The 25455-nt window shown below is 44.5% G+C and overlaps 2 protein-coding genes across 4 annotated transcripts; both read left to right on the top strand.

Annotated features, from left to right (window-relative positions):
* Nucleotides 1–73: 73 nt before the first annotated feature.
* ILDR1 (immunoglobulin like domain containing receptor 1) lies at nt 74–20277 on the top strand. 2 transcript variants are annotated; one of them, XM_061453827.1, is made up of 8 exons: nt 74–519; nt 3310–3480; nt 5627–5776; nt 6504–6623; nt 6774–6920; nt 11206–11337; nt 12753–13552; nt 20141–20277. In XM_061453827.1, exons 1-8 carry the CDS (start codon nt 465–467, stop codon nt 20249–20251), a joined length of 1686 nt encoding a protein of 561 aa, XP_061309811.1. In that variant the 5' UTR covers nt 74–464; the 3' UTR covers nt 20252–20277. The 2 variants fall into 2 exon arrangements, with proteins under 2 accessions (XP_061309811.1, XP_061309812.1); XM_061453828.1 differs by lacking the exon at nt 20141–20277 and adding an exon at nt 14578–18493.
* Nucleotides 20278–20284: 7 nt separating this feature from the next.
* Nucleotides 20285–23447, top strand: LOC133269481 (apovitellenin-1). 2 transcript variants are annotated; one of them, XM_061453831.1, is made up of 4 exons: nt 20285–20325; nt 21800–21898; nt 22272–22431; nt 23023–23447. In XM_061453831.1, exons 2-4 carry the CDS (start codon nt 21838–21840, stop codon nt 23120–23122), a joined length of 321 nt encoding a protein of 106 aa, XP_061309815.1. In that variant the 5' UTR covers nt 20285–20325; nt 21800–21837; the 3' UTR covers nt 23123–23447. The 2 variants fall into 2 exon arrangements, with proteins under 2 accessions (XP_061309815.1, XP_061309814.1); XM_061453830.1 differs by having other exon boundaries at nt 20290–20325; nt 21797–21898.
* Nucleotides 23448–25455: the final 2008 nt, after the last annotated feature.

Genomic DNA, 25455 nt, shown 5'->3' with positions numbered 1-25455 from the left:
AGTGGGGGGGTGGTCAGTTTGCTTGTTTGTGGTTTTTAAGTAACAACTCTTTTGGGCACCGTTGCGCTCATTTCAAAACTCAGCTGGAAAATGAGACGAATTCCCTGAACTTACTGCCCACACGACGGGCAACTGCTCCCGCGCTCCGGTCGGTTACGGCGGTATTTCCCAGGCGGCAGAGCTCGGTGTCCGTATCTCCACATACACCTGTGTGCACATCACATACATATATATATATATAAACAGTTTCTGAAGTTGGCAGCTGGTATTCGCCTGGCCTTGTGGCGAAGGGTGCAGGTGTCGGTGAGAGGCGGGCGGGCGGCCACTGAGGGGCCGCGGAGGGAGGGGACTGCAGCCGGCGGCAACGCCCTGCCCTGGGACAGGTGCCACGGGAAGGGGAGGGCCTGTGGGTGCGGCGGGGTGGCCTGGCGCGACGGCCCCGGGCGGGCGGAGGAGGCCGCGACATGTCCCCGCGCGGGCGCTGCCGGTGGGCGCTGCTGCTGGCTTGGCTGCCGGCCGGTGAGTGGGGCCAGAGTGGCGGCGGAGTCACGGCACCCTTCGGGCACCCACCCGCCCCGGGGCACGCCTGTGGCACCGCGGACCGGAAGGCGCCCTCGGGTTTTGCCCGGGGTTAACGTGGTGGGGAGGGATGGCGGCCCCGCCGTGAGGGAAAGGGGCAGCCTGGTCCGGGCGGGCGTTGTTTCCCCCATGGTGAACTACGCTGCCGGGCGGAGGAGCGGGGTTCTCCCGAGCTCAGTACAAAAGCCCTCCGGAGAGGAGTTTCGTTACCCCAGAGGTGCGGCTACCTGTTGTCCTAGGAGGAAGTGGCCGCCTGCTTCCTGGCAGCCTCCGGTGTCGCTTTGTGTGCGGCCAGCGTGGTTTGGACCTGAGCACAAGAGGCAAACACGGAGGGGTTCCCCTCTGGCTTGTCACAAGCGCCCACCACAGCCTCTATGGGCATCTGGTGTGGCTGCAGTGCTGCCGTAGCTGCTAGGTACATGTATGGAGAGCAGGGGCTCACCTTCGTGTCCACAGGCGGCCTTCGGCAAGCAGAATCCTTTCTGGCAAGCTTTGCAGATTGCCCAACTGCTTCTGATCTGTAGGAAATAAAATGGTCGGTTTGCTTCTTGGATGCCTGGGTCTTTGCTGGTGATTTAGATTTAAAACTAAAAGTTAGCTTTAAAACCAAAACCAACGTTGAGTTTTTCACAGAAAACCAGTAACAGAGGCAAAGAAGTACGTAGGTGTACTTGTTGATTGTCTTTCCTGACAGCTGTGTTCCTCATGATGTTCTGGCTAAAATTTGGCTTCACTGGCTCCGAAGATTAGTGTCTTCAATGCAAAGCCATAGGCCTGAGATAGCTGTAACTTTCAAGGTTGGTAGTGTCCAGGTTTGCTCTTTCCAGCCAGGATAGCAGCATCTGGTGGAGTAATGCAGTCCAAATTTAGAAACCAGCCTTAATGCCACAACTTTTTGGTTTTCTTGGAGGAGGTTAGTATGAAACATCAGATGTGCATTGACATCAGACTGTCCTCTGGTGGGAACAGTAGGTTTTAAACCTCTTTAGAAAATAAGGAACTTAATCTTTCAACTCTGTTTCTTTTTCAGAACACGTTTCTCTAAGTGAAAAGCATATAGTGATTTTGAGTATTTTATTTTTGCTGGAAGGATGCTGCTGTAGGAAATCCATGGATAACCTGTTATGTTTACATGAGCCTCAACAGGTCAGATAGAATTCATATGGAAATTAATTTGACTGACAAGGAGATCAAGGTTTTGCCAGGTTGAGAGTTTGATTTTTGGATTGACTTCTTGTGGTTTCCCACAGTAAGATCCTGTGGGTCAGTTATTTCACAATGAAAGCTGAAACAAGATCTGTTGAAGCACAGTGCTCTTAAATAAGAGCAACTGTAAACACCCATTACTAGTATGGAACTTTGCTACAGCATTGTGAAAAACTAGAGATCCTTTGGGGTTTTAGAGGTTTGTATGGCGCTAGTACTTCTAGCATGTATATTTTATTTCTCAGGAAAGCCTTGGACTCAGAGTTTACTCTGGTCCTCTCTGTTTATGTGGTATTTTTAAGGCAAATGAGTTCACTCTGCCTGTGCTTTTGAGTTGGCTGCCCAGCTGCCCATTTCAAACCAAAACCTGAGCAAGTACTGCATTCACAACATCCTACTGCAGACTTACTTGTGGCATCAGTGTTGCACCTCTGCAGCATGTTTTCTACCAGGTGGAAACTGGGTGAGCCTGGAATGTACTGCAGAGGTGCAGCCTAAGAGGACACTGAAAGAATGATGCTTGCAGTTGCAATCCAGAGGTTATTACATACTTCCTTGTTCTCTTGCTCTCATCCTGAAACATGGAATAGAGGGAAAATCTTTGAATAGCAAAAAATCCCAAGTGTTGGTTCATGGAGACCCTTTCAGTTGGTACCTTCCAAGCATCTCCATTTCCTTCCCTCCTTTCCTGCTGCTGTGTTCCCCAGTTAAGAAGCAACTAGCATAGCACTGCAACCTCCCACTGTTCTCCTGGGTATATTCCAGAGAGGGCATCACACATTTGCTCCACATTGTTTGTATTCCCTTATCAAAGGCAGCTGGTGATAACTTCGCTATTGTTAACGACAAGCGCAACTTACTGTATTATCAAAGTTTAAATAAGATAGAGGTGTCTCTGAGTGTGGCTAAAATAAAGCATAGCTTACGAGAAACTTTGTACAACTTTGTACAACTTTCTTCAGTGGTTGCAGCTGCTTGAATGTGCTGTTCTGAACTAGTAGAAAACAGATTAACTGATGTTGTATTGTCTTATTCCTGGTCACATTCTGATGACTGTCTTAGCAAGACCATGATAAAATTTATTTGGTATTTTTATGAAGGGATGGCACTGCAGAACTTTTCTGTTAGGCTGACAAGCCAAAGCAATCCCATCCTGTGTGTTTCTGGGCCCAATGAATGATCTTCCTCAGCTTGGAGGGACAGTTTTCCTCCTGCAGAAGGAGAGTACAGGCTCATGTGCTACATACTGGCTGTTGATAGTTGCTTTGGAGAAAATAATTTAGTCCATAAGGAAGGACAATGCAGCTGGCTCAAGCTACCTTCTGTCAGGGAAAGATGGGACTCACATTCTAACCAGGGTTTGTAACTCTGGATGGCTTCACCAGAGAAACTGATGAGGTCCATAGCTGCAGGTCCTGGATGACGCCTAGGGAGATATACTTTGATTGTTGGTCTGGTGCAGTGAAAACTGTGATGTAAGGTCTGTTCTTGCCAGCTGACCGCCTTCTGTGTTCTCATTTGCAGGTTGCCTCTCCCTCCTGGTGACAGTGCAGGATGCTGAGCGTTATACCACCTTATTTGCCACTGTCATCCTCAAGTGTGACTATAGCACCTCAGCTCAGCTGCAAGATGTGGTGGTGACCTGGCGCTTCAAATCCTTCTGCAAAGACCCCATCTTTGACTACTACTCAGCCTGTAAGTGTTAGGTTTGTCCTCCAAGGAGTACTGCTACAAACAGACAGGAAGGGAAGGGTAGACTTCCTGGATAATACAGGCTTTTGACCTCTTCCTGCCCACAAACAAGGTCAGGTGGTGGTATTTCCCTGTGCTCCAAGAAAAAATGTCTGTGATTTCCTTTGCAATGTTAAGGCTTTCTGATATGATGTAGAAATCCCAGCCAGAGCAGCGTATTTGTCCTCCTTGTCAGAGGAGGCAGAGAGTTTCAGCCGTGTTGGACACATGTCAATCTTGCCAGCTGCCTCATGCTTCAGCATGTTTCAAAGCAAGGGTCCTGCAACAAGTGGACTTCATTTTTCCATAGCAGACCCCATGGTTGGAGCTAGATACCAGTGACCAGATGTTACTGATTTTAGAAAGTATAAGAAACGTGCATTTTGGAGGGCAGAAAGACTTCTAAATCATAACATTTAGTACTGGTGGCAGCACTTTCACGTGCAGACATTCTGGTGTGTGCAGCCTTAATTCAGGAGTTTTTAAGATGATTCTTGAAAGATGGTACGCAGACTGTATCCTGGGGTGCGTCAAACTCCATATAACCAGAGGGTCAAAAGAGTTTATGATCTCACTGTATTTAACATTAGTGTGGCCTTGAGTATTGTGTGCAGTTCTGGGATTCACAGCTTAAGAAAAATGTTAAGATACTTGAATGCAACCAGAGGATGGCAACAAAGCTGGTGAAAGGGCTGGAAAGCATGTCCTATGAGGAACAGCTGAGGACTTCAGGTTTGTCTAGTTCAGACAAAAGGAGTCTGAGGGGCAACCTTACTGCTCTTTGCAGCTTCCTGGGCAGAGAAGTTGGAGAGGGAGGCGCTGAGCTCTTCTCCCTGGTATCCAGTGATAGGATGTGTGGGAATGGTTCAAAAGCTGTGTCAGGGGAGGTTCAGGCTTGACATTAGGAAATATTTCTTTGGCTTCCTAGAGAGGTGGTGAATGTCCCAAGCCTGCCACTGTTTAAAAGACTTTTGGACAATGCCCTTAATAATATGCTTTAACTTTTGATCAGCCCTGAAGTGGTCAAGCAGGTGGACTTAGATGACCATTGTAGGTCCCTTCCAACTGAAGGAAAACTATTTTTTATAAACCCTGCAGTCTGTTTAAGCTGGCCAACCTTAGATTAATGGCACACTTAAGAATGAGGTCAGAGTGGGGAGCCTGGACTTGTTTGGTGTCTTGGTGCCCAAACTCTCCTTTATGCAGTCTGGATGGTTTGTGTAGTGCGCTGCAGCCTAGTCTGCAAGCAGGTGGGTCCCTGGCTTTCCTGATCCCAGGATAATGTGAGTACTTTGGGCCCACGCTTAAGCTAATAGCCTCCAGCAGGGACAGAAAGCATGAGGGTCACAGTGTTTGCTTAGTTGGGTCTGTTCTTCCTGATCCGTTGGAGATATAGCAATGGAGGAGCCTTTGACAAGGTTTGTCTTCTCGTCTTTTCATTTCAAGCCCTTTACAGACAGGGCTGACTGTATCAGTTGTCTCCACAAATCTCAGCTCCCAAATACCTGGAATTTCAATGTTAGTTTATATTGTGAGTCTGCTGTAGGAGTATTGCACAAAAAATGCCCCTGGTCCTCCATTGTTAGGTGTCTCTACGCATAATCCTTAGCTGGAGTCAGATGATGGATTCTTTTCTGTCTTTATGAGCTCTGCAACATCTAATGGGATACAGCAGGGAAAGGGAGACAATCCCTACAGCAGTTTGTGTATGTCTGGAGATTTTGTTTGGTAAATAATCACACTTTTGGTTTAGTTCCAGTACTCCTGGGAGTCTTAGGACTTTTTTCCTTGCAGTTTATCTTCATACTGGGAGCTGCCCTCCAGCCTACCACCATTAGCTTCTTTCTACTGTTGTTCTTTCAGTTGTGAGTAAGGGAGGCATCTCTTCTGCAGCTCCTATATTCTTGAAAGCTGTTGTTCCAGTGGCTGTACCTCTCTCTGCTTTTGAGTACTTCAAAGCAACTTTTCTTTGCTGGTCTGAAACCATGCTTGCTTTTACTAAACCAAAGCAAATGCACATATGCATGCAGGAGTTTTCTCTACTTTTCAAGGGGATAGGAATTGGTCCTTTGAAATAACTTTTCACATCTTACTTGATGTGTGTTTATAGCATACCAGGCTGGTTTAAATCTTCACCAGGACCCATCTACTGACTGCAATGACAGCCAGCGAGAGGTGCGCATTGTCATCCAGAAATATGGGCAGAAGGAACCTGTGCTGGGTGTTGACTATCAGCAACGAAAAATCACCATTCAGAACCGTAAGTGACTTCACCTCCAGGCAGGCAGCAAACTCAGTAACTATCCAGTATCTGGGCCTGTTAAGTGAAGAGAAGCATAATCAGGGCTGATGTCATCTGTAGCTTACACATTCTGTGAGGTGGCAGTGGAATAAGAGCTATGAAGGGCTGGCCTGAGGGTATTGGAAGCACTACAAGCGAAGGCTGAGCTGAGGATACCTGAGCATTTTGCTGAAGAACACAGAAGTAAGCTAAGGAGCCCAAAGGCTAGAAAACAGTTACTTTTATGAAGTACTGCATAATTGTCCAGGTGTATTATATGCCCTGGGCTGTCCCTGAAACAATACCTGTTACTCCTGCCAGAAGAGTTACTGGGTTGGCTGGCCTAACAGAGGACAGTGATTTGTGTTCCAAAACCTAGGGCTGGCAGTTGGCAGCAGCCAGTTATCTTAGCATCCATCATCCAGCAGCATGCTGGTTATTTCACTCCACAGAGAACTAGTCCCACTTCTAAGTAGTGTTTGCCTTCCAGCAACACGAAGAAAAAAGGGACTAGCAGTTAATGCTGTTTACAGGAGTTCTTAATGGACTCAAATGGGATTGTTTGAAGGTGATGTCTATGCTTGGGAAGAGGGGAGATGCAGTACTGTATGTCACCTGCAGGCAGAAAGCCCTCTTAAAGTGAGGCCTGAAAGTAGTGTCTGTCAGTGCCAAACAGCCTACTGATCTCTCAGTCCCTCTCCCACAGGGGCAGACCTTGTCATCAGTGAGGTCATGTGGTGGGACCATGGTGTGTACTACTGCACTGTGGAAGCTCCAGGAGATACCTCGGGTGATATGGACAAAGAAGTTAAGCTGATTGTTCTCCGTAAGTGCCTGTGTTTTTCTGCCTGGGTGGTAGATATCTCCTATTCTCTTCCTCCCCATCCCAAGATGTCTCCAGCAGAGGAGAGGTGCTGAATAATTTGCTATGCCCAGGTACATGAGCATCCTCTTTCTCTCTCTGTTTTTCCCACAGACTGGCTCACAGTAATCCTCATCGTTCTCGGTGGCCTTCTCCTCCTTCTGCTGATTGGAGTATGCTGGTGCCAGTGCTGCCCCCAGTATTGCTGCTGCCACATCCCGTGTGTCTGCTGCCCTACCCGGTGCTGCTGTAATGAGGAAGGTGAGGTTCCAGCAAATGTGTGTCCATTCACAGCTTCTGTCAAGACAAAAGCTTGACTGGGATCTTGCTGAGGTCCACTTTCTCCCTCCAGTTCAGTGTCCATATAGACTGAGATATTTCTTTGGCAATGTGACCACTACGACCAGCTTATCTGAGTTTAGAGGACGGGAGCTAGGATACATGGAGCCCATCTTGCTACTCTGTGTCCTACTTTAAGAAGTTGCTCCTCACTCACACCTTCCCTCTAACTTGCCTCATTTCATCCAGGGCACCATCAGCTCCCTTGTACAAGTAGCTCAGGACTTTTCTTCCTTGTCTTGTGGCTCATATGCCTGTGCATGTGAGGAGGGCAAGCAAATGCTGTGGTGTTACTCTTCAAACTGGCCTAACCTACAGGTGTGTTGCTCTGAGAGGACCTTACGTGAAAAGTTGAATTTTCTATTTGAATGCTATTTCAGAGCTGCTCCTTCCACAAGAAAAAGGTTTTGTTTGGTTTTATTTGGGGAAGGAAGTGAGGAGAAAGAAAGGAGAAAGATGGTCTCTCTTGGTGCAAATGCATTTGCAAATGAATTCTGAGGGTCGAGAGAAACTTTCTCATGTGTCATTTTTAGCAGTAATAAAGATTCTGCAGCAAGACCCTGTTCTCTTAATAAGGCCACCATTTTAATTTTGGCTGCTAAGGTCATAGAACCTCTGTGTTCCTGTAACTGACACTTAGCAGCAACACAAAGCAGACTAGCCCCTCTGCAGCTTACACAAACTGACAGCAACAAATTGCAAAAAATACATTTATTTATCACTGAAATAACCAGGTTCTTCCCCAGATGCTACAAGAAGGGGATTTATGAACAAGGAGCTCTGTTTCTGGTTTTCTTTTACCTGCAAAAGAGCTAATTGCTGTACCTTGGGTGTTTATACGTTGTGACAGTTTTAGGTTTAAGCTTAATTTGCTTAGCCTTTGCAAAAAGCAAACAGAGCATCCCTCTTACTGCTAAAAACAAATCAAAACACTTTCTGGGGGCTCTGCAGGCTGTCGAGTGAAATGCGTAGTGTTGAGGCTATGGAAATTTGACAGAAAAATTAGTCGCTATGAAGGGAGAGAGAAGTGATGGAGATGAAAGACACGCATCTTCAGACTTCTAGTTCTCATCAAAAAAGGGATTCAGAATATGTGCGGGCTCCTCTTTGGTTTTCTGTGCTGTAGGAGATGATAGCGTACTCCAGTCTGCTTCTGTTGTCTTTCGTCTCTCCTGTTGAGGATAGGTAGGAGGGATTCTTATGCGGTTTCCTGCTCATGAGTAAAGTACAGATGAGTCCAGTCTGCTTGACTGACTGCTGGATTCTTTGGCTTTAATTTTTATTCCAGCTGCCTGCCATCTTTATCTGGTTTGCAAGGGATCCTCGTGCCTGCTCCCCTCCTCTAGTGCACCTTCACTTCATCCTGCTTTTGACTTACTTTTTTGCAAGTCACCCAAGAAAGATTGATACAGGGGTTCCTGAGGAATAACAGTTCCATACAGCTGAAGAGAAGACAGAAATCCTAAAGAAAGTCTCATGAGTTATAGTGCGAGCCAGGTACGGGTGATTTCTTCCCAGTTACTGGCCACTAGAGGGTAGCCTGGATCTGCTGAACAGTCATTGATGCCATCGAGGCAATATAATTCTGGGTGGTTTAAGTCAGGTCATTAACGAACATGGTTTTGAACCTAGCAATAAGACAAGTGCATTGTCTGGGTAATTTGGAATTGGTGTACAGAAATACTAAACATTTCCCATGGAAAGCTCTGAGAAAAGCTCACCAGGGTAAATGACCAGGGTATGACCTCCTTCTGTTCTATTAGTTTCTTTTCTACTGTGGACTTCTTCCACTAATGAATTGATGCAAAATAGGGTATACTTGCACCTGGGTCTGACTAGGTTGGAAAACATTGACTTTTTTTTTATATAATTGGATAAATGGTCCAGCAGCTATAAAGTCTGTCAAAGGTGAAGAGCAACCTCTCTCAGCGGGGAGTAAGTGGAGGGAACAACATGACATTTTGCCGAAGTCTTACAGCAGTAGGTAGGTATAGGTATCAATTCATAAGTATCAGTTTTGGAATTCAGGTGAATCTGACTTTCCACAGATAAATATGTGCACTTTAAAAAAGAGATCTGTAACTTCCGTTTTTCAGGTAGGAATGAGAGTATATATCAGTTCAAACTGGAAGGCAAAGTATCTGTGGAAGGAAGAAAGGATGAAGGTAGTGAAGGAGGTCTGAAGGTAATACTGCGCTTGTCCAGCTGTAGGAAGAGATCAGAGAATTACAGGGACAGGATGACTTTGGTTGTAGTGACTGTCTTCATACCCTAAAGAGGGGAACCCTGAAGTAGATTTGCCCACAGTTGCTGAGCCTTTTACTCCTTGGGCAAAGACTGTGGTCAGCAGGTTTTAGGACATTCTCAAGCTGATAACTGGAGGAACAGAAGAGAAAGAGATAAGGCCTTTTCCTTCTTTTTATCCTTTTTTGTTTTCCTCTTTCTCTCTTCCTCTAAGTTTGAAACCAAAACTGGAGGGAAATCCCATGGGGAAGAAAAAAATAACAATACAAATTTGACATAAAATGCTTGAAATCTGCTACTTAAGGCCACACATCTTTGAAGAAAAATCAAAGTATTAAGATTAAACCCCCCAAAATTTCCAGCTTTGCAATTCACTCTGGTTGGAGCCAGGCTGGGGAGAGAAGGAGATTTTGAAGTGGAGAATGAAGTGGAGCTGCATGAACTGTGGGAAAAGGGAAGGATGTGTTGAGGGGCATGGTTGGTCACTGTTTTGCTACAAGAGGTGCTCTGTATTCAGTGAACCAGCTAAAGGAGGAAATTTTTAATAACTGGAGTGCTACCTGAAATGAAGAGCTCAGGCCCAAAGAGCGTGCAGGCTAAATGCTGCCTGCTGCAGTTGAACCCAAGGGATAGAATTAACTGGAGCTTAGCTGTAGCCTGGTTTCTCAAGGAAGCAAGGCTTATGCAGTCAACCTGTCTATCTGTCCCCTATCTCTTTCCTTCCAGTAGCTTTTAATTTCATCAGCCAGATTTATCAGAGGGGTAAAAGTCTCAAAGGCAGTTACGCTCCTATCTGTCTGCTGAACTGAATAGCCAGGAATGTTCTGGTCCTGCCTGACCAGAGAAGAGACTGCAGTAAAAGCCTGCCACTTCTAAAACTCCAGAGGAGGCATATAAAAGAAATCTTGCAAAAGCCCAAAAGCTCTGTTGCAGAAAACCTTCACCCGGTAATGACAGACAAACCATGTAGAGTCAGGCTTCGCAAGGCCTGGGACTTGTAGAATTTTCTTGCTCAGAAACTTAAGTTTTGATTGTCCATGCTAGAAGTAAGTTTCTGTAAGATGTTTTTAGGTATTCCCAAAAAAGAAGCAGCAGTAAGCGAACACAGGGAAGGTGAGGTTGTCTGTAGAGGAGGTGAGATGGAAATGCTGCAAAAAGTGAAGTGGAATTGGAGCCTGACCCCACAAGTAGGGGTCTGCAGTTAGCACTAGTGGGCAATCTGAGGGAGACAAATTTCCACTGAGTTTGGTCATTTGGCACACTGGCCATTGATGTTGAGAACAGGAAACTCAGTTTGTTCACCAGTTTGACCATACCTTCATAATTTTAGCAGTCATGCTGAGGTAAACTACAGAAAGAGACAAGAATGGTTGAAAGACTGAAAAGGGAGAAGCTGGACAGTGCATGTCTGAGTGCCCTGTTTGCAGAACGGAGAAGAAATGATGGAGTATGGTGTGGAAAGTATGATCTGGGCAGAGCCTACATGAAGGTGGCAAAACAAAGATCGTGTTTAGCTTAAATCAAAGCCAAAAGGGGAAAGGACCAATGATGAGCTGAAAGAGTTTTAAGAGAGAGAAAACTATAGCCTTGCTGTATGAAACATTATTTCCTGCCTTTCCACAACTGTACTCATAATGACAGGGCAGGTGGAAGTCTTGCCTTTGGTTATGTGCTGCGTACTTTAATCATAGTGCCATTTGTCCCCAGTTGCTGGAATTGTACCCTGAATGTCAGGTGGTAACCCTTTTCTTCTGTTTTATGTATCTTTTTGAAGCTGTACAACTTTGTATTGGCATTCCCTGTACTCTACTTTACCTTTGTGGGGTGGAAAGAGCTTTTCATTCTATGAATTTCCTATATCTGATCACATCCAAAGTCTACAGTCTTTATGCAAAATGGTGTGTGATCTGCAAGCTGTGCTCTCTGGACAGCTACTGTAAGCTTTCTTCTTCTTCATTTACAGCACTGGAACGGTACAGGATCATGAAGCAGGCTCAGGCACTTGCACCTTGGATATCACCCAACATGTTCTACAGAGGTGGCGACAGGAACTCACAACTTTCCTCTTACCAGCTGAACCCTCTACTGCAACGAGGTGAGACCGTAGGTGTCATTTCAGAGGCAAATTGGGGTGAGAAACAGGTAACTTTTGGGGGAGGTTCAGCAGTGAATCTTTAGTCTATTACAAGAGATGTTCCTAGCATGACTGTGTGTCCTAGCATGACAGCTCTGCTACATCTGAGTGTACTATAGACTTGCCTGGGTGTCTTGCTAGGCTCAGTGCTTGGTGAAGTAGTTTAATGCTAACTAAACTGTATCTGTGCCACACCCTAGTGACTGCAGGGTAAATATACCCAGCTTATCTTGCTTCATGTGGTAGAGGAGGGTACCGTTTCTTTGTTCTGTTGTACTGGTCACGGTCAACTCCTTATAGCCAAAATTGACATGACAAGTGAGGTGCAGTTTGTTTGAGTTCTTATCAAATGTCTAGTCTTTAAATGATTAAGGGCAAACTGCCTTCTGTGCAATAGACCTAGCCAGCATGCAGCAAAAAATGAAGAACTCTTTAATAAGCCAGGCAGAATTTTCCAGTTGTTCTGCCCCAGAATCACTTGTATTTGTGTATTTGTAGCTTTAATAGAGGAGGGAAGACAGAGTCTCTGAAGTCCCAGAGAAATAAGTAATAAAATAACTTATTACCAGTAATATTATTTAATCACCAAGGAAAATATGGGATTTTAAAATAACAACTTCTCAGATAAATGTAAAATATTTTTCATCTAAAATTAAGTTTTTGATCATGATACAGCACTCACAGATTTCCTTTGTGTCTGATGAGTCTTAACTGTTGTTTGAAGAAATAATTTGCAAACATCTTAAATATTAGATTTAAGATGTCTGAGTATATACTTTTTTAGTCCACTAATTAATTATACAGTTACCATTTTTCCTAGTTAGGGCACCAGTTTTTCTTAAGGAGATCTGGTGTCTGAGCTACCATGATTTAAGACAGAATACACTGAGTCTTCTTAAGGAAGTCCATGCTAGCAGAAAATGGGCGAGTACATTCCTTGGCAGTTTCTTAGCCCGTGTTTTCCACAGGCCTTGAATCTCCTGTGCTTAAGTTTCCCTTAAATTTGTTTCAAGTCAGCTTTTTACAGATGTTGGCTAGAAGGGACCTCTAAGGTCATCTGGGCCTACCTCTTCCTCAGAGCAGGACTATTACCAACCTGTCACATTAGCTGTGGCTTTGTGCAGATGAGGACAGGTGTGCTGTATGACTGATTTCTTACCTTTGCTGCCCAAGAGACAGATCAAGCTGCAGCTTACTAGTACTATTCTTTGCACCTTACCTTGTGTGGTCTGGATGTGCTGGTTGTAGTGCCTGAAACTTGTGCAGCTCTTGCATTGAGGAGGAGCAGGAGAAGAGAGGCTCAAAAGGGACTCAGCCAGGATCATTATTATTGTTTCCCCTTGACTTTCTCTGTGCTTCTGTGCTTTTATCCTTAGATGTGTCTCTGCAGAACAGTCTTCCACTGGTGCAGCCACAAGCTCAGCTTTCCGCTAACAAGGGTGTTTTGGACTATCTGGAGTCTGAAATCCAAAACCTTAACGTGTCACAGCTCCAGCCACCCTCCCACCAGTGGCAGGCTGTGCAGCCCAGCCTGCTGTCCTCCCTGGGCTCTGAGATCATGCCACCTCTCACAGATCATATCTCCATCCATGGGAGCAGCAACTCTTCACGGCCACAGAGAGCTGCCCGTACCCTCAGAACCTGGGACTATGCAGAAGAGGGCAAGAGGGAAAACCGGAGGTGGCCCTTGCCTTCCAGTGGGGGTTCTCATTCCAGCTACAGCCGGGAGCCCTGGGACAGGCAGCAAGAGGACCATCCACAGAGGCAGAGAGATGGCTACAATGGCAGGCCCCCGCACTCCAGACGGGATGCGTCACCCCCACGCCAGGCTGACAGGGGCAGGGGCAGCAGCAGCAGCTGCAGTTTCTATCCGGAGGAGGCCAAGGAGCGCTCCGGCCATCATCGTGGTGGGAGGCAGGAGCCCGCAGGGAGGCGAGACTACCAGCACCACACCAGCAGAAGCAATAGCTCAGGTCAGCGGCGGCACAGCTACTCTCCTCCCTCTCGCCAAGGGTCATGGAGCTCCTCAGAAGAGCAAGTTCATGTCCCGGTGACAAACCGCAAGCAGCGGTCCCGGTCTCGGGAATGGTCAGAAGATAAACCCCCCAGTTACCGCTCCTTAGAAATCATCCCAGGTCAGGACAAGAAGCACAAAGGCAGTGCAGGGCCACGCTCGGTGAGTCAGCTGCCTTTTCACTTTCTCGTCTAAGGGAAGAGATGGGTTTTGGGGAGTAAAAGTGAATGTTACTTTCTGCAGCCTGTTGGCTTTTCAAACAGAGGGTAAGGAGCACTGGGTGCCCTGCGCAGCTTGCCTACGAAGAGACGTGTTGTATGGCTATAGTGCGTTTAGGGGCAAAGTAAGCAGTCAAAGCAGGTCCCTTATCACGTCCCACACTATGTGACATGTTATACACTCTCACTCCTGTCCCCACCTACAGTCACTTGGGGCTCTATGTATGCATTGGTGTTAGAATAGCTGTTCTGGCACTCTTGGGGGGAGAAAGCACTTCCAAGTAGGCAGCAATACTGAGTATCCTCTACAACCCTCTCTGGTGTTGGTTTATTTCTGATGTCTTTTAATATTTGCATGATTCTCCTATTATCTCCTATATCTCCAGTATTTAATTTCTGTAGTATGTTGGTGATATTTCTAAGATGGTTCATATGGGAAAGTGTCTAGGTAAGAGGCGTGAAGCTACATGATACAGGCTTTAAGATCATGAGAGACTGTAGTGGTGAGAAATATGCCATCCTCCAAGCCAGGTGGAAGAGGATGGCTCCTGAGAGCTGAGCATGAATTATATGGGCACTGAACAGCTATTTTTCACAACTCATATTGTCAGTTTACACTGGAACTAGATTTCAGGTAGCAACCTAAGTGTGAGAAGCTTCATATCCAATTACTAGTCTCTAAGTTAGACAGTGTATTCCGCCTTTAAAAATTAAGGGGTTTTAAAATGAAAAAAATGTTAAGTGTCCTTTATCACATATATGCAGAATTTCACCTGGTGGGAGTCTTCTCAGAAGGCTGTATTTTGCACATTACCATTTTCCCTTCTGATTGGAAGGAATTGCAGTTCTAGTCCCAGCTTGGATGTGTATGTGTATGAATGGGTTTGTTATGGTGATCAGAGCGGGTAGAAAAACATAATACTTCCATTCATCCTTCCTTGTTCCTGAACCTTTTCTTTTCTCTTGCAGGACAGAGGAAGTTCCCACAGTGGAAGAAGCATAGTCATTTAATGCCAGTAATGAAAGAACTAAGATTCTCACCGGACTCCTTAGATCCTTCTACTCTGTAGGTTGGGGTGCTGCTCTTGATTGAACAGACAACCAGCAAAAACCCCAAAAAAACAGATAAAGCAGCTTTCCCTCAGACTTGTGGCTCCAAAGGATCTTCGTCTAGTGCCCAGGAAAGCAAAACATAACCCATTTTTGTTCTTCCTGTGATTTGGAAACTTAGGTTTGCAATGGGCCATGGTCTGTTGGAAACAGCAGGTATTTTTCAGTAAATGGTATATCCCGAGTCTTTAAAGAGAGTCTTTGTTAGGTGCCCTGACACTGCAAGGAGCCCACTCCATAGAATGCTGGTCCTTTGCACACTGGTTACTGGAGAAGAGCTACAATGATTAGAATTAATGAATAGAATAATTTAGGTTAGAAGAGGCCTCCAAAGGTCACCTGATCCAGTCCCCTGGGAGTTTGGTGTAGAAAGGCACAGCATCTCCTTTGTGAGGTCCTCTGTTGTGCTTCAGAATATGTAATGTTTGGTGCTTCTGCTGGGCTGCTCAGCGTAGCTGGGGCAGTTGCTTCCTTTTCTCTCCCAAACACAAGGATCACCGAGTTGGAAGGATGCTTGACTGCCTTAATAAGGGCTCACTAGCACGTCTGCAGCTTATCTGCCTTACACTGACTGAAACAACCTGTCTTACATTAAGTTTACACCTTAGGGCCTTAAAAGTCACTTATTTTGGCCTTTAAACCAGGCTTGAATTTAGTTGTAAACTTCAAGGGCTAAATTGACCAAGGTCTGGCCATCTCTACAGGAGCTGAGCTTGCTCAGTACTGACTACTGTCCCTCACGCTGTGGAGGGAATTTTCTTCAACTCTAGGAAGCATGGCTTTGGTGGGTGTATCTTGCCTAAGCCGTGTACTCTTCCATGCATTTTATATTCTCCCTTTGCTCTCTGTGCCATGTATCATATACATGGGGTGGTATAAAGGGCTCTGAAAATGTTTTACGGTCACCTTTTTTATTAATATCCTTGATCCTTACCCTGACACTTTAACCAGCTCCACATACGTTGTGCATCTGATGTGTAGCTAGACTGCAGGGATTTCTCATCTCTCACCTCTCAAATAGAATGGAGAATTTCTTTATACTCTTAAGACCAGTTGTGAAGGAGAACAACTTGTCATTTATCCTTGATGTGATTCATCCACTGTTTTCATTTAAAACGTGCTGGAAAAGGAGAGGCTCTCTGGCTGCTGGCTGCTTCCACAGGAAACTGGTTTGCCAAAGGCACTTCTTAAGATTCCAGAGACTCAACTGTTGTCAGGGAGCTTTTGGAGCATCTTGTGCATTATTTTGTAACCCAGAGGCACTAGAGATTGGCCGTTATCAGTGACTGCATTTCCTAGCTTATTTCCCATCCAGTGCCACATGGGACACTTGCTACTGTGTGGTCTTTAATGTCCTAATTACTGATGTGCTTATACTTTCCCCTGGAAGACTGACAGGGAGAGGTTTTCACTTTGCCCACTTCCTTTTTTTCTTTTCTTTGGACAGTGATGGGAAGCATCATGCTTGGAGCAAATGCTCCTGCCTGAATGCTCTGATGCAGTTACTGGTTGATCAAAGGCCACTACAAAGAATGCTCATTTTCCTACAGTTTCTTGGCTGACAGTGCTTATATCTAATTGTGTGTATGGAGGTAAAACAGGAGGACCCACTAGCTTCTCTGGCTGACTTTGTTTCAGAACCAGAGGCTTACTTTTGAAGACAGAGGGGCTGTTCATCAACAGTTGATGGCTAGCACAAATAAAAATGAGTGGAAACTCCTAAGTCTGAATTCAAGAAAGGAAGGCTGTATTAAGTGTGTCCTTGTCTCCATTAAACCCAAACTATGAATAATGTAACTGACCCATGAGTTACATCTGAAATACATGGAATTGTGTTCTCCAGACTTGCAAAGCCAGTATCACTCTTGAATCTGGTTCTCAGCCACTGCCTGTCAATCACTTTTGTTCTTATTTAATGACATCCTGAGGACTTTATGCACCCTGTCTTCTATGATGTGCTAGTATTTTTATTAGTTAGGAGGATTTTATGGTGATGGAGTGACAGAAAATAATATGGACTCCTCCTCCCAAAACTAGCATTCTGTTATGACTTTAGCATTGCCGTGTGTCAACTTTTAGCAGATACCCAGGGCCCTGCAAATTCTACCCTTGGAAGCTAAACTGATGGTTTGGAATTTGACTCTCTCCTTGTGCTTCTAATAGTGCCATGCATCATGCAGAACAACTTCCTGTAATCTCAATCCATCCCAAATGTCCAGGTTTCAGGGAAGGGCTGCCCCGCTCTCCATCAAGAGAAGAGGGTATTGAGACATCAAGTGAGATCCCAAGATATGTTCACTTTCCTTAGCATTCAGTTGTGTATAAGCCAACATATATCCACCAAGTTTTCCCAAGAGCAAGAACTCCCTCACACAGCAAGAAGACTCTTGAAAAGAAAACCCAGATGACTCTGTGTAACAGTAGAAGCTGTTGAAGCTTCCTGTAGAATGAGCACACTAACTGTAGAGGTTGTGCTTTTATCCAAAATGCTGTGAAGGAGCCCTCCATCTTTATTTGTTCCTCTAGTCTCCATCATTGAGTTAGGGTGACCAGTTGGAGATCGTGTGAACTTAATTTGTGCTGGGTGAGGTCTGAAGAGTTTTTTCTTTATCCTACCGGAGATCCCCTTCAGTCATCTAGTTCATGTTTATACAAACATTAAACCTCTTCAGGGAAAATTGATTGTATCTCAGTCTTACCTTCTTAAATTGTGTTAGAAGTAGATTAGGTTATGCAGCAAGGAAGCAGAAATGATACCAGGTTTACTGGTTTACATGGGTTTACACAGACCCACTGCGGTTTGTAAAACACCAGTTAGTAAGCGTGAAATAGCGACAAAGGAAATGTATATATTCGTGCTTTACAACTGCAACAGACAGAAAAGTGGGAAATTAAAAATTAGTATGTTTCACATATGGGAGTTATTGCCATTCTAGACTTTTAATCTTCCTGTCATGCACTTAAAGGGATATACCTTACCCCCAAGAATGAATTTTCTGTCTCAGATAAAAGTGCCTTGATGGCCACTGGAGTTGCCCTAATTTAAAATGAGTATGTAATGATTAAGTAACCATGCCACATGGGCAGATAAGGATGGCCGTGCCTCTCCTTGTCAGCTGCTTTCCACCTCAGACCAGAGATTCATAAGAGAGAGAAAAAATCACGTAATTTTAATTTGATTAAGAAAGGACTTGCAATATCTGGCTTTCTTGCTTATTTGCAGAACCCGCTATCATTCTGGAATGCCGTTCCAGGAATGGAGGGCAGGGGCTGCTTCTTGTGTAATCATTGATCTGGTCTTGGCAAGTGCCTGTTTGGCAGTAGAAAGTGCTGAAAAGCCCAGTTGCTATCTCTGGGATTGTATTCGTGATAGCACTAGCTAAGGTTAGGCTAACTTCAGGTTGGGGGAAGTTACCTCGTGTGATACCAACCACAATGCAAAGCTCTTCAGTGGTACGTATTACTACATAGGGTAGCTAAGCCCCCTTTGTGTTACTACCTCCAGCAGCACATCAGTTTAAAACACCCACTTAATATGCTTAGTGCCTTCCATTTGTCGACCTGACACAGGAGAGAGATGACACTTGAGGTTGTATTAAATTAACCTCCACAAGTAGTGACTGCTTCTTGCTATTTCTGCTAAGTTTAATGCCTATAATGTGCCTTGTGCTGGTCTTCTGAATATTATTCCATCTATAAAAGCATATGGTAAGTGTGTAGATTCTTTTCAATGACTGTCAAATGCATAATTAAAATACAAGAGAACTTTCAACTAGTTGCTCTTGTGTGTTCTTCCTAGACCATAAATTGCTTTCTACTGCTTGCAGCATAAGTAGAACTGAAAATTATCTGTTCTTATTTCTGGAATTAACCTTGTTATATGTTGGTAAGAATTTTCTGTGATTTTTAGAACAAAAATGCAGAATGGTTTGATTGTATGGGGGATTTTGTTGTTGTTCTTGTTTTGGCATACTTTTTTCTTTGTTTTTCTAAGAAAGAATGTAGTTTGAATAAATACCAAGAGAATGGAAAAATGGCTGGGGAACCATTGGCAGCCCTCTAATGGTGTGACCAGCTGTAACAATCGCTGACTTGGTTGCCGTGTGTGTAAAACAAGAACACTTACTGTTTGGTGGTAAAGTAGTCTGAAATCCATGAGAAGAAAAGTCTTCTAGAAATTTTGATTGATTGATAAATGGAGATGCTGGTTGAGCTTTTCACACTTTCCACATGTGACAGTGACCTAGTAAGTAAATGGCTAACATAAGAATGGAGGTCTGTTTGGTCTCACATGGTAGGCTTAATTTATGCCTCATGTCCTCCCCACTCCCCTTAGCTACTGCCCTATTGGACACAGTGTTGGAGCCTTTCTGTCTCTTCCCCCTACTGCTCAGTGGTTGCACGTGCCAAATACAGATGGTCAGCCAGACTGAAACGCCAACGGGCACTTGGAACTTGAGCTATGGGAAAACATGTCCTACAGTGGCAATGCAGCCACTTTCTAACCAGGACCAGGGAGCCTGGGGAGAAGCTATCATAGAGTGGTTTGGGTTGTAAGGAACTTCTAGTGATCATTTCATCCATTCTGCCCCTGCCTTGGGCAGGGGTGTCTTTGACCAGATCAGGTAGCTCAAAGCCCCATCCAATCTGACACTTGAACACTTTCAATAACAGGGTTATTGGGCAGCCTGTTCCAGTGTCTCACTATCCTTATCATAAAGAACTCTTCTTTATATTGGATTTAAATCTACCCTCTTTCAGTTTAAAACTGCCTCCCCTTGTCCTGTCACTAAGGCCTTGGTAAAAAGCCTTTGTCTTTCTTATATTCCCCCTTTATTGAAAGGCTGCCTTAAGGTTTCCGTGGAGCCTTCCCTTCTCCAGGATAAGTAAAACCAATTTTTTAAGCCTTTCTTCATAAAACAGGAGCCCCTCCAGCCCTCTGATATTTTTTTTTGTGGCCCTCTGGACTCGCTCTAATAGGCCCATGTCTTTCTTGAGCTAGGGGCCCTGGAGCTAGATGCCCCCCCTCGTAGGTTTTGATAGCTGGCTCAGATGTGTGTCCGGCTTGGTGGTGTGTGCAAAAAGACTTGTGCATGAGGAAAATAAATAAATAAATAAAAGAAATGTGAGTTGGGTGCATACTTACCCCTGTGCACTGTTTGGTCAATGCATTTGTTGGACTAGCCACAAGCAAGTTCCAACTGTCAGAGCAGTGTGGTTAGGGCACAAGCCTTTCCGTAGAAACAGTGTGAGGAAAATTGAGCCCAGCTCTAGCTATTATTAACATGGAATTTGGTCAGCTTATGAAAGGGGCCTCTATGACATGGTTGACTGCAAAAGTAGGGGACTCAGTGACCCAGGAGCTGCCTTCCATGTCTCTTAGGCTCAGGTCAGACTGACCATTACCAAATCTCAAAAACAGGTCCAGAGTCCTCCACAGCTTCTTGCCTGTCCCACTGAGTTGGATATGTTTGCAGAAGAGCAAATGGGAAAACAAAGCAGGACCTTTGACCCCCTGCTATGGCTATATTAGCTCGGCATAAATGACAGTGTCTCAGGTGAGCATCTACCTCAGCTTCAGCCTGACAAAGAGAGAAAGCAGGACAGGTAAGAGTGGAACTTTGATCTGGGTGCTATTGACTTTGTGACAGTTGTATTTAGGATATAGAGAAGTGAGTGGAGGTGGTCTTCTATCTTGCCCCAGTTTTGCCTTATTTTTTATTGCAAGCCAAAGCGTGGGCCTTTTCTCACGCTACATAGCCAAGGATACTGCTGAAATGGAGGAGGGTGGGAGTGCTTGTGGTGGCCTGGACTGAAGCTGAGTGATGGATGCTCCATAAGACGCTCATAGGATGGTCAAGCCAATAATAGGGATTGCAGAGTTTCAGTGTTGGAAGATACATAACCTTTTCTTAGCTGCCTTCAAAACAGGGACTGCAGGCTCTAAAGCAGGTAAGATCAACTGTTTATGCTCTTGGGAAACAAATTCGTATCTTTTGTCTACAGAGGGAAACACTGACTCTAGGATTAAAAATCAAGGAAGGCTGGTAATGGATCAACTGCTGCTTTCAACAAATGTTTAGTGAATGGAGTGGTAGCTTTTGGAGGTAATGTGTATGTAGAAGGAAATCAAAAATGGAAGCAAATTTCCATACTGCAGGAGAAGAAGGAGCATTGACTTGCAGCTACCTGGCACAGGATTTAGCAAAGCAGTCACATGTAATAAACTTGTAGCCTTTTTTGCCATTGCAATTCCTAACACTGCGATGTTTCCTTCATGTTGCTCTGACTGATCCAGCCTTCTAACTCACGGTATAAACTTTAACTTCTAAACAAGTTTTTAAGGGCAGTATTTTTGAAACGCTTGTTTAGATGTAATGCCAGCTTTTTAATGTACCAGGTACCAATTTTCAAGAGTTCCTCCAATTCTGACTGTTTTAATAAAATAAAGGAGATAAAGTTTGCACTTACTATTCCCTTTTGAGAACTTCTTCTGCCTCCTATCTGCTTCCTTAATCTCAGTGTGGAAAAGACAAGAGAACCTAGTTGGGTTGTTGGGTCTCTCCTCAACTACAGCAAGACAAAATAGTCAGATCACTGGGTCACTAAGATGATCATTGTATGTGATGCACTCACTGGCACAATGTTCTTTAGAGCAATTTACCAAATTTAAAAATAAATAAATAAGAAACCACAAACGAATAAATCCCTTTTTGTGATTTTTTTCAGTTGTACTTAATGTGTGGAGTAACTCAATTCTGACCTCTGCCAGTTTTTGTGTTTTGCTCATGTGCTGAAACAAGGCATATTAGCTCTTGTATAAAAAAAGTAGCTTGAACTGGCACCTATTTCTCAGAGCTCTGAAAGCTATCATTCATTGTGGACATTTGCGATTATACAATAAAAGGATGCTTTCATTTTTATATTATCTTCCCCTCGCTTCTTCAGAGGAAATGCACCGTGATCTTTCCTGTTCTCTTCTTCATTTATTGGTTAGGTTTATAGCAAAAAGCTGGTGTTTAACTTGTAATGCTTTATTTCTCTGAAAACAAACAAAATAATTGTATGCTGATTCCAGCAGGTCTCTTGGTGTAGAGAGCAGAACTGCTACTGCAAATCATGCTGCAATCCAGGGCATTGGTGATAGCTCTGATTCTGCTCCTTAGCACAACTCTCCCTGGTGAGTCTAAAAAGCTTTTCTGTCTGCCTGAGACAAGGCTCAGCTCTAAGGGTGCTCACTTGCTTCAGAGAAGTCTAACCCATCCATGAAGTAGGACTCAAGCCCAATAGCACAGTTCAAGACCATAAATGTACAGTGCTTGGCAGTGTGAAACAAGTTGGCAAGGGTCTGGCATGAAAATTGTCCATACCTGGTGCAAGGCTATGTAAGGCCTATGACCTAGTACTAAGATGCTGATGGATGCTGTGAGAGCAAATACTGGGGGAGGCCTGAACTTCAGAATTCAAGTCTTTTCTCATTGTGCTTGGGGGTAAGATATCAGAGACACAAGTGGCTGGAGAAGCCTCATGTTTTTCTGCTTCCTGTTTCTCAGAAGTGCATTCAAAGTCTATCTTTGAGAAAGACCGTCGTGACTGGTTGGTCATCCCTGATGCAATTGCAGCTTACATCTATGAAGCTGTGAACAAGATGTCCCCTAAAGTTGGTCAGCTCTTGGCAGATGCTGCCCAGACTCCAGCGGTTGTTGTGACCAGGTATGGAAACTAACACTTCAATAGCCATGGATAAATAGGGAGAGAAAGCAGTGGGACAAAGAATAGATTAATCATGTATCTATATGGGGAGACCCAGTGGTAAATGAATCAGCAACCTCGTGTGACCACAATGGGAGTGGGGTGCTGGAAGGTGGAGTGGGACAATATGGTTTCATGTGAAAGTGCAAGCTCTTCGCAGGGATGCACACTGAACATGGCAATGCTTGTGCAGATAGCAACTACTGCGCTTTATACATGGGTTGTGAGGGAGGGGGCCACTGTCTGGTGGGGGATCAGTCACCCTGGGAGGGTGCCAGGAAACATTGCTGTCAGTGTAAACCACAGAATTTACTCTAGCTGTGAATGCATATTCCTCAAAGAAGGGGAACTAGTTTCCTCACAAAAGCAAAAGCACGATGACCCTAGAGATAGTTTTATGTAACTCATGGCAAACACATACTGCCTAGTCCTGTATTCTGAGGAAAACCCCTCTAGGACTGCTGACAAAGTTTGCACTCTCAGTGACAGGCAGTGTGATAATTAACATCATGTATTTGTGTATCTTACCACATATACTGTCATCTCCTGCAGGAACTTCCTCATCAGAGAAACAACTAAACTCAGTATACTGGCTGAACAGCTGGTGGAAAAAATAAAGAACCTGTGGTACACAAAAGTCCTAGGCTACTAGCTAGATGAAGACAAGTCAGTGTTTCTTCATGTGAGTTGGTAACACCCTACAGTCTCCTCCTTCCCCCTGCCCCTACTATGGACCAAGATCAGCCAGCAAGACAGAATTGATGCTCCTCTTAATGCCACTAGAGGAAACACAGCTTCAAAGACTAAAGGATAGAAGGCATCTGCTGAAAGCTCTTCTGAAAACAACCCCACAGCTGGGCATAGGGATGGCAACGAGATTGTACTGCTCTTCTGTAGCCAAATCCTGAGAATTAATTCCTCCTGAATGGCTTGGCCATTGTCCCTCTAATAAAAAAAAATGTTGGTTGTTACACTTCCTTAAGTTTCCTGTTTGTACTGACTGTTATAAAACCACATTCATCTTGTCATCCCATTCTGCTGAGAATGTAGCTGTAATTAGTAAGTTGTTGCAGACAAAGCTAGCAGACCCTGACTGTTCAGGCATTTTTAACCTCATATCGGAAAGACCATGAAATTTAAGTCCTACTGATTGTGCTCCTTAATTAGGTAAGAATTAAGTAGATTTCAGATCATTTGGGAAAACAAGTGCCTACTGACTGAACTGTCCATCAGTCTTGGGAGGAATACAAGAATGTTGTGAGACAATGCAGGAATGTAACTACACAGGCTAAGGTCCATTTGGAATTAAACGTCACAAGGGAATCTTCAAGTACAATGGTAGCAAAAGGAAAACTAGGGAGAATGTGGGAGTGCTGCTGCATGAGATTGGTGCCCTGCTGACAAAGGATACAGAGAAAGCAGAGTTAGTGAACACCTTCTTTGCTTCAGTCTTTACTGCCAAGGCCAGCCCTCAGGAATTCCAGACCCTGAAGACAAGAAAGTCTGGAGAAAGGAAAACTTTCCCTTGGTCAAAGTTTGAATTAGAGATCATTTAGGCAAACCTGATACCCACAAATCCATGCGCCCTAATGGGACGCACCCATGATTGCTGATGGAGCTGGTAGATGTTATTGCTAAGCCACTCTCCATTACCTTTGAAAGGTCATGGAGAACAGGAGAGGTACTTGAGGACTGGAGGAAAGCCAGTGTCACTTCAGTCTTCAAAAAGGGAAAGGAGTACTTAGGAAACTACAAGCCCGTCAGCCTCACCTCCATCCCTGGGAAGGTGATAGAACAGCTCATCCTGGATATCATCTCTAAGCATGTAGAGGAAAAGAAGGTTATCAGGAGTAGTCAACAAGGATTTACCATGGGGAAATCATGCTTGACCAATCTATGCCAACCTAATGCCTTCTATGATGGAACGACTGGCTGGGTAAACCAGGGGAGAGCAGTGGATGCTCTCTACCTTGACATCAACAAGGCTTTCGACACTGTCTTGCATAACATACTCACAGGTAAGCTGAGGAAGTGGTACCCTTCACACCCACCATTAAGATACTTGTAGGCATTGATAAGATCCCCTCTCAGTCATCTTTTCTCCAGTCTGAACAGGACCAGGTCTCTCTACGTAGGCAATCAATAAAATCAGTGCTGCCACACAGAGCACAGCATCAAGCTCTTCCATCTCTGATCACTTCACTTCTGCAGAGCTCTTTTGCACATTTCGTTATTGCTGCCTGGTTTTTTCAGACTGCCTACACTTCCTCGGTCACACATGAATGCGTACATGCATACGTATTAAGCAAATGCACAGGTATTTAGAAGGCTTAGAAAAGCACAGTTTGAGCTGATAAAAGCATTTACCACATGAAAAGCCAGGATCTTTAGCTCTTTCTGCTACAGAGATGATTTCTTACCTGCTTATTTTGCATCCATCTGCTCAGTCCTTCTCTTTTCCAAAATACAGCCCTTGTTGGAGAAGATCAGCAGCTTAAATCGCCTCTTGACCCAGGCAAGAATTCAACATTCCAAGTTTGCTCAGGCTACAGCTTGGGGTTTTGGCATTTCAAAAGTATTTCTTTCTGAAAGCTTTCTGAAGGTCATGAGTTATATGAAAGAGCCTGAATGTACCCTTAAGAGTTTGTCCTGGTAATTGTTTCTTCAATATTTTCAATCTATTTGCATGCACTGCCAAAAAGGGTAGGAAAAAAACCCTGGAAAGTATAAGGGGCTCATGTTGTATTTCACCATGTGTGAATTCATCAATGAAACCCTGCAGCATTTCTGTACTGCATCACTACACAGCTGGAACAGAGCTGTACCTGCTATGAATTCCATGCTAAAACTTAATACAGGTTTGGTATTTTGCTAAATGCACTTAAATATAAACCTCTGTTCTTCTACTATGTAACCGCCAGAAAAATCCAAGCTAGGCACATGCTGATGAGGTGCTAGATATCTGACTGATTTTAGCATACAGAC

This window comes from Pezoporus flaviventris, unplaced genomic scaffold, assembly GCF_033815535.1.
Source record: "Pezoporus flaviventris isolate CSIRO_AGI_PZ_B2104156 unplaced genomic scaffold, CSIRO_AGI_Pfla_v1 ptg000015l, whole genome shotgun sequence".
NCBI lineage: Eukaryota > Metazoa > Chordata > Aves > Psittaciformes > Psittacidae > Pezoporus > Pezoporus flaviventris.
This window is presented reverse-complemented; position numbering and strand designations above follow the sequence as displayed.